The sequence below is a fragment of the Clytia hemisphaerica genome, unplaced genomic scaffold (assembly GCF_902728285.1).
Source record: "Clytia hemisphaerica strain Z4C2 unplaced genomic scaffold, Clytia hemisphaerica genome assembly, whole genome shotgun sequence".
NCBI lineage: Eukaryota > Metazoa > Cnidaria > Hydrozoa > Leptothecata > Clytiidae > Clytia > Clytia hemisphaerica.
Window position 1 is genome coordinate 4174 of NW_027103751.1, and position 9497 is coordinate 13670.

General features: G+C 37.5%; 1 protein-coding gene across 1 annotated transcript; it reads left to right on the plus strand.

Moving 5' to 3' along the window:
- The first annotated feature begins 63 nt into the window (after window positions 1–63).
- Window positions 64–5218, plus strand: LOC136805491 (uncharacterized). Its single transcript, XM_067062063.1, has 9 exons — window positions 64–138; window positions 334–472; window positions 936–1202; window positions 1435–1568; window positions 2987–3929; window positions 4066–4140; window positions 4325–4489; window positions 4615–4683; window positions 4807–5218. The coding sequence occupies exons 1-9, from the start codon at window positions 64–66 to the stop codon at window positions 5175–5177; spliced, it is 2238 nt and encodes a 745-aa protein (XP_066918164.1). The 3' UTR covers window positions 5178–5218.
- Window positions 5219–9497: the final 4279 nt, after the last annotated feature.

Genomic DNA, 9497 nt, shown 5'->3' on the forward strand with positions numbered 1-9497 from the left:
AGCTATCTAGCTAAGCTCTATTGGCTGACCTTCCAGCCTCGGCTGGTTTATTTTAATTTTGAAATGTCACCACACCCGGCAAGACAACTTAATTCCAAAGATATAATCAATGGATTGAAAAGCAACCTCATGCCATTGGTAAGTACTAAATTATTCCATTTAACAAATTGAAACTTGATTTACGAAACGCTTTGAAAGTTTGCTTTATTTTTTTTCGAATTTTTTACTCTAATGAAATAAAAGTTTTGCTCGGAAAAATTTGGTGTAAGAACACAAAAATGGGCACCCCTGTATCATTTACGCAATATTGACCTGATTCTTTTTCGTTTCTAGATCAAAAAAGATGATTCCGTCACAGCCTATCGTATTGTGTTCTCGGAAGAAAACAAATTAAAAATCACAAACGTCCGTTACGTATTGGACGATATACTTGCAAATTTGAACCTGAAATTCTTTGTTTCATGTATTTCTGGTACGGAATCGAACCAAAAGTCCAAAGGGGCACAGAGGAACTCGACCTACCGACCATGCATTGCGTTTTTCATTGTTTATGAAAAGGCGCTATTGAAAGAGCACGAAATATTTCAAAAATTCGACGCTACTGGATTCGAATTCGAAACCAAGCCAATGACCAGCAGAACGCAAGATGAAAGAGAGGCCATTCTCGCAATGCTGAAACAAACAGTTAAAGTAAGATGCTTAATTTAAACTCTTTGAAACTACATGTCTTTTTAGCAGCTTGGCAAATATGTATAACAGATTTTATCAATGTCAAATATTTCTTTAAACATCCTTTATAGCCTGCCCATGAATCAGAAAAGTATTTAAAAATCTCATGTTTCTCTTCAGGATCACAGCCAAGAGTGCATCATGAATTTGATTAATGAAAGCATGATTCATTGCTTCAAAAATGCCAACCCAAACATTTCTGACAGAGAAGCTTCTGAGAAATCTAGAGTTGAAAAACCATCTTCCGTGCCGTCTTCATTGCAATGACGCAAGAATTGCTAAATCATTTGCTAATGCTAGCAAAAACCTACACAAATTGAAGCACATGTGCGAATTCTTGGACAGTATCAAAGAGTTACCCGAAGTACCACCCTCTGGACCATTATCAAAGGCTGCACATAAAATCTCTGCGCTCATGACAAAATTAAACTACAGACTTTATCGTGGCATGGTCTACGCAAAGCCAGAAGAAGGTAAATCTTATTTGTTTCTTTTTAAATTTTCACGTCAAGCTTTTTTTTTTGGAAATTTTTTTGAAAAATTGAAAGTTCTCCCATAATTTTTCTAAGAATTGTTACATTGATGACGGAATGTCGAAATCTTAATCAGCTTGAAAATTCTCAGACTACAAATATAAAAACTTTGTCATAGAACTCTATATTTTTAAGTCGAGAATTTCAATGCAGGATATCTTTTACTTTATAGCCAAATTCACGTTCAAACTTGTGTGTGATGCCGATGAATTCCTAAACAAACTTCAAACAAACCAAAGTCTCAGAGAGTGCATTCTTTCAAATCAGACAAATCTTTTGAAGCAAATGTCAAACATACACACTGTGGTAAGAATCAGTTTTCAGAAATCTTAGAATTTTCAAACTTGTTCTATTTATTTGATCAAATGTACTAACTCATTGTCAGACCGTCGAATAGACCGTAAGACCGTTTGTAGGCCGTTAGATTTATGAGAGTTTGTACTTGAAGACCGTAGACCGTCGATTTTAGAGGTGATCGCTTTTGAAACTTGATAGAATCTTTTTCTCTTTGAATTTTCAAACTTTTTTTCAATTTTGATAAAACGCACTAATACACAATCAGACCGTCGAATAGACCGTCAGACCGTTTGTAGGCCGTTAGATTTATGAGACTTTGTGCTTGAAGACCGTAGGCCGTCGATTTTAGAGGTGATCGCTTTTGAAACTTGATAGAAACATATTCTCTTTGAATTTTCAAACTATTTTTCAATTTTGATAAAACGCACTAATACACAATCAGACCGTCGAATAGACCGTCAGACCGTTTGTAGGCCGTTAGATTTATGAGACTTTGTACTTGAAGACCGTAGGCCGTCGATTTTAGAGGTGATCGCTTTTGAAACTTGATAGAAACTTATTCTCTATCTTTGAATTTTCAAACTATTTTTTCAATTTTGATAAAAACGCACTAATACACAATCAGACCGTCGAATAGACCGTCAGACCGTTTGTAGGCCGTTAAATTTATGAGACTTTGTACTTGAAGACCGTAGGCCGTCGATTTTAGAGGTGATCGCTTTTGAAACTTGATAGAATCTTTTTCTCTTTGAATTTTCAAACTTTTTTTCAATTTTGATAAAACGCACTAATACACAATCAGACCGTCGAATAGACCGTCAGACCGTTTGTAGGCCGTTAAAATTTATGAGACTTTGTGCTTGAAGACCGTAGGCCGTCGATTTTAGAGGTGATCGCTTTTGAAACTTGATAGAATCTTTTTCTCTTTGAATTTTCAAACTTTTTTTCAATTTTGATAAAACGCACTAATACACAATCAGACCGTCGAATAGACCGTCAGACCGTTTGTAGGCCGTTAAATTTATGAGACTTTGTACTTGAAGACCGTAGGCCGTCGATTTTAGAGGTGATCGCTTTTGAAACTTGATAGAAACTTTTTCTCTATCTTTGAATTTTCAAACTATTTTTCAATTTTGATAAAAAACGCACTAATACACAATCAGACCGTCGAATAGACCGTCAGACCGTTTGTAGGCCGTTAGATTTATGAGACTTTGTGCTTGAAGACCGTAGGCCGTCGATTTTAGAGGTGATCGCTTTTGAAACTTGGATGAATTTTATGGAAGACAAACTTTGATCTTTGAATATCTATAGTTTAATCAGGTAAAGATTTCTGATCGATGATTTCGACTTCTTTTAGTTGTCTGGATGGTTGGATTCCTTAGATTAATTATTTTTCTAATGAATTTTTTTGTTTTCCCTATTAGCTCTTTCCCAGAATCAAGATCAACTATGACTATATCGAGGTCAAAAACAACCAATACCTGAAATTATCAAGCAGGGCCTACGTTGCTTGCCCATTCACTGATGATGAGTTTGGAGTGATAAGTCCTCGTAACTTTTTTAATTTCGACCCATTCCGAACCGAATGTCACGGAGGATACTTGGCTTCTGCAATCGCCCACTGGTTCCCAAGTCTCCCCGACCAAGTGGACCTCGCCCATCGGATTTATCAATGTCTCCTTTGTCATCAATTTCCAGACAAAACCAAGAAATTGACATTGGTTGGAAAAATTGATTCTGGCAAAACGTCACTGATGAACCTCTTTTCATCAATCATCCCGAAAGAAAAAATCGCCATTTTGACAAAAGAAAGCACTTTCGGTTTGTCTATGATCAACGACGACACGGAGCTTCTGTTTGTGGATGAGTGGTCAAAGGAGATGACACCACCTGACATTGCTAAAACCCTATTTCAAAATGGAAGATTCCCCCAAGCTGTCAAATTCAAAACGCCGAGAATGCAGACCATGCAGGCGGGTGTTTTCTTGACCTGCAACGAAAAGCCAAAGTTCGACACTCAGTGTGACCAAGAGTCTGTCGAGAGGCGATTGGCAATATTTGAGACACGGGCTTTGAGCACTCTTGACCCTGCAGCCCCTGGATGGATCAAGGATAATGCCATGAATTGCTTAACGTACATCATGAACCTGGTCAACAACAACATTGAGATGATTGACAAGGACGACTTGTCCTACACGCTGCCGGTCAACGTTAAATGCGAGTCCACTGTTTTAAAAGAAAATCTCGACCAAAAGCAATTAGAAGGGATCCAAACGTGTTTGATCGATCAAGACAAGTCTGTTGGGTTGGCAGAATCGCCCATCGATGGATTGGAAATCTTCCATCTAGAAGAATTTGACGTTGATAGTAAGTGATCATTTTTCGTTTCATTTCCTGGTCTTTAGATTCTCTGTGATATCTTCATATGTTTTTAAAATGACTTTGCCCATAAAGTTCCATGGAAGCCAGATGTATTTCAAAATATACTTTTCGCTTTTCTCAGAACAATCGGAAACTTGTGGATCACAACAGCTTGACGACGTAGATTTAGTCACAACTAAACGTCCAATGAAGGATGGTATGTCTAATTTTTGTTTTGAAATTTTCCTCAAATGGCCTTATTTAATCATGGCAGATTTTATTCAGCTCATTGGCTTACACACAAGTCTATCTTGAAAGCTTGATAGTACGACATTTCGTTAACATGAATGAACTTCAGCGGAAGCATATTTGTGAACAGTTCTTTTCGTATTTTCTCTCAGATCAATTCGACACGGAATCTCTTATCGGGTTCATTTCCACAACAGATGTCGACTCGGACATAGAGCCCCCAAAGAAACGTGCACGTAAAAACTGGTTCAACAGCCCACAACGAGAGACCGACAAAGACGCTGTGGAAAGTGTTGTTGAATATCTCGTACGAAACGGTAAGAGCACTTTTTTGATGGTCTTTGTAATCCAAATATGTTGCTTTGCAGGTATAAAGTAATTTAGCTTTAGTTCATTCTCCATGCAGCTTCAATTTTTAAATAAGAAATTTTTGTTATTTCAGTTTCATCAAAAGACGTCAATGGATCATCGACGTTGAAAACACAAACTAATACAATGCCTACACAGGATGGTAAGTGAACTATTTACGCTATCTCCAATTTTTGAAAACAAAGGTGCTCTGATTGGCCCAATTTAAGACAACACATAACAACTTGTGGTCCCACAAAGTGAGAAAAGTTTTTTCTCTTTTTAGCGGTCGAAAGTCCCATCAAAGACAAAACGTTCATCAAGTCACCAAGACGCTTCAAGGTGGAAGATATCAATAAACCCGAGTATTGGCGTATGGTTCGTTCATACCTTCATCACAACTTGAAATTCAAGACGTTAAATGGACCTGTTGCTCACTCCTTGTTTCGTCTCTTTGAAAAGTTTGAAGGTGCATTGAAAAGTCCTCGACCACCAACGATGGCTGATCCAAAGCTAGATGCTTCATTCTTGGTTATAAATAAACAACGCCCAAACTTCAATGTATCTGGATTTTTGAAAAAGTATCCTTCCTGTGTTAACACCATCAAAGATATACGTGGGAAAATTGGTGTGAGATACAGCTCATCTATTTTATAACTCGTTTTTAAGATATACTGAATATTGATTTTTTCTACTTACTCAAATCTCTCATCTATTCTTAAAAGTATTGACATCCCAAATTCGACGGTCTGATGGTTTCCCCATAGAAACTCTTATAAATCCACCAAGCTACCCCTGGTCTACTGGTCTACAGAACGGTCTTTATTTTCAAAAGAGTATAAATCGAATTTGAGGTAGGACTTTGAAAATTTTGATGCTTTTTTACATTCCCTTTGACTCTGGAATCTCAAATTCGACGGCCTGATGGTCTCCCAATAGAAACTCTCATAAATCCACCGGGCTACCCCTGGTCTACTGGTCTACAGAATGGTCTTCATTTTCAAAAGAGTATAAATCGAATTTGAGTTAGGACTTTGAAAGTTTTGATGCTTTTTTACCTTTCCTTTGACTCTGGAATCTCAAATTCGACGGTCTGATGGTCTCCCAGTAGAAACTCTCATAAATCCACCGGGCTACCCCAGGTCTACTGGTCTACAGAATGGTCTTCATTTTTCAAAAGAGTATAAATCGAATTTGAGTTAGGACTTTGAAAATTTTGATGCTTTTTTACATTCCCTTTGACTCTGGAATCTCAAATTCGACGGTCTGATGGTCTCCCAATAGAAACTCTCATAAATCCACCGGGCTACCCCTGGTCTACTGGTCTACAGAATGGCCTTCATTTTCAAAAGAGTATAAATCGAATTTGGGTTAGGACTTTGAAAATTTTGATGCTTTTTTACATTTCCTTTGACTCTGGAATCTCAAATTCGACGGCCTGATGGTCTCCCAATAGAAACTCTCATAAATCCACCGGGCTACCCCTGGTCTACTGGTCTACAGAATGGTCTTCATTTTTCAAAAGAGTATAAATCGAATTTGAGTTAGGAGTTTGAAAATTTTGATGCTTTTGTTACCTTCCCTTTGACTCTGGAATCTCAAATTCGACGGTCTGATGGTCTCCCAATAGAAACTCTCATAAAACCACCGGGCTACCCCTGGTCTACTGGTCTACAGAATGGTCTTCATTTTCAAAAGAGTATAAATCGAATTTGAGTTAGGACTTTGAAAGTTTTGATGCTTTTTTACCTTTCCTTTGACTCTGGAATCTCAAATTCGACGGTCTGATGGTCTCCCAGTAGAAACTCTCATAAATCCACCGGGCTACCCCAGGTCTACTGGTCTACAGAATGGTCTTCATTTTTCAAAAGAGTATAAATCGAATTTGAGTTAGGACTTTGAAAATTTTGATGCTTTTTTACATTCCCTTTGACTCTGGAATCTCAAATTCGACGGTCTGATGGTCTCCCAATAGAAACTCTCATAAATCCACCGGGCTACCCCTGGTCTACTGGTCTACAGAATGGCCTTCATTTTCAAAAGAGTATAAATCGAATTTGGGTTAGGAATTTGGAAACTTTGAGGCTTTTTTCGCTTTCCCTTTGACTCTGGAATCTCAAATTCGACGGTCTGATGGTCTCCCAATAGAAACTCTCATAAAACCACCGGGCTACCCCTGGTCTACTGGTCTACAGAATGGTCTTCATTTTTCAAAAGAGTATAAATCGAATTTGAGTTAGGAGTTTGAAAATTTTGATGCTTTTGTTACCTTCCCTTTGACTCTGGAATCTCAAATTCGACGGTCTGATGGTCTCCCAATAGAAACTCTCATAAATCCACCGGGCTACCCCTGGTCTACTGGTCTACAGAATGGTCTTCATTTTCAAAAGAGTATAAATCGAATTTGAGGTAGGACTTTGAAAATTTTGATGCTTTTTTCGCTTTCCCTTTGACTCTGGAATCTCAAATTCGACGGTCTGATGGTCTCCCAATAGAAACTCTCATAAATCCACCGGGCTACCCCTGGTCTACTGGTCTACAGAATGGTCTTCATTTTTCAAAAGAGTATAAATCGAATTTGAGTTAGGACTTTGAAAATTTTGATGCTTTTTTACCTTCCCTTTGACTCTGGAATCTCAAATTCGACGGTCTGATGGTCTCCCAATAGAAACTCTCATAAATCCACCGGGCTACCCCTGGTCTACTGGTCTACAGAATGGTCTTCATTTTTCAAAAGAGTATAAATCGAATTTGGGTTAGGACTTTGAAAATTTTGATGCTTTTTTACATTCCCTTTGACTCTGGAATCTCAAATTCGACGGTCTGATGGTCTCCCAATAGAAACTCTCATAAATCCACCGGGCTACCCCTGGTCTACTGGTCTACAGAATGGTCTTCATTTTTCAAAAGAGTATAAATCGAATTTGAGTTAGGACTTTGAAAATTTTGATGCTTTTTTACCTTCCCTTTGACTCTGGAATCTCAAATTCGACGGTCTGATGGTCTCCCAATAGAAACTCTCATAAATCCACCGGGCTACCCCTGGTCTACTGGTCTACAGAATGGCCTTCATTTTCAAAAGAGTATAAATCGAATTTGGGTTAGGACTTTGAAAATTTTGATGCTTTTTTACATTCCCTTTGACTCTGGAATCTCAAATTCGACGGCCTGATGGTCTCCCAATAGAAACTCTCATAAATCCACCGGGCTACCCCTGGTCTACTGGTCTACAGAATGGTCTTCATTTTTCAAAAGAGTATAAATCGAATTTGAGTTAGGAGTTTGAAAATTTTGATGCTTTTGTTACCTTCCCTTTGACTCTGGAATCTCAAATTCGACGGTCTGATGGTCTCCCAATAGAAACTCTTATAAATCCACCGGGCTACCCCTGGTCTACTGGTCTACAGAATGGTCTTCATTTTCAAAAGAGTATAAATCGAATTTGAGTTAGGACTTTGAAAGTTTTGATGCTTTTTTACCTTTCCTTTGACTCTGGAATCTCAAATTCGACGGTCTGATGGTCTCCCAGTAGAAACTCTCATAAATCCACCGGGCTACCCCTGGTCTACTGGTCTACAGAATGGTCTTCATTTTCAAAAGAGTATAAATCGAATTTGAGTTAGGACTTTGAAAATTTTGATGCTTTTTTACCTTCTCTTTGACTTTGGAATCTTAAATTTGACGGTCTTACCGTCTTTCAATAGAAACTTTTATAAAATCATCGGGCTACTCGTGGTCTTCCGGACTACAGAATGGTCTTCGGTTTTTGTAACATTTTGGATTGGGTTTAAATAATTAAGAAACATTCCTTTTATTTTGACTTTTTCCTTTTCTTTTTCTTTACTATAAATTCTTCCACCTCCACTGTCACACTAGTTCTTTTGGTTTTCTTTTTCAATATTTTCTCATCTTCTCCACTTTTTCGTTCTTCATCCGAAGATATCACAATGACGTCGGGCTCTGAAAATAAAGAAAAAATTATGAAAGTCATGTTCTGTCCAAAACTTAACCTTTAAGACGCAAAAAAGGACGAAATTGAAAACGAGCTGAGCTTGTAAGAAAAAATCAAAAGGGTCACCTTTTGGCTTTGGTCCATACAGCTTGATCATAGTTGATTGGCTAAAACAGGCACAATTTTGCAGTAGCATTTCCTCCTCTTTCCTCTTTTGTAAATCTGTCATTTTCTCGGAAAGGACAAGAAGAGTGTGTAATATTTCCATCTTCAGTGGTCCTTTTAACAGGTCCAGAAATATAACCCGAATTGGAAAACTACCGGTACACAAGAAATCGGGGAAAGTTTTGGTACTCTACCTTATAGAGAGAGGAACTAAAATGGTGTAATGGTCTATAGAACGGTCTTCACTTTAAAGAAAAATAGTATTGACCTCTGTTGAACACTTAAATTAGTTTTAATTTTTTTTACCAATCTAATTTGGAAATTTTGACGGTCTTTGAATAAGAGATTTTAAGTTTTTTCAATTCAACATATCAAAATATTTAAAAAACTGGCATAGAAGGGAGGATTTAAAATTGAAACATTCCAAATTATTTCAAACATTATCAATGAAATTTTCAAAATGAAAAACACGATTTAAAAAAAAAATTTAAGTAAATTTACAAGTCTGTGCCCTACGACATAATGTTGCACCCTGTCTTGACGAATGAAATGAGAATTCAGGATCAGCCAGAATCTTTGACCATGCACACCCATATTTCTGAATTCCTAGTTTCAAGAATTTATCTTCTGTCGAAGAAAATGCTACTTTTTTCTGGCGTTGACCTTTTGCTTTGGTTCGATTGTTTTGTGTTACAGAGTCTGAGTGTGTGATATTAAAGTGCGGGGCTTGAAGAGTCGATGTATCTAAAATTTCTGTAATTTTTGATAGAGCATTTCTTGATGGAGTCTCGTCAGTTAATTTTTCCATAACTTGTTTCCCTTTCGATGCAACATCTCTAGATTGAAGTTTTTGATAGTGG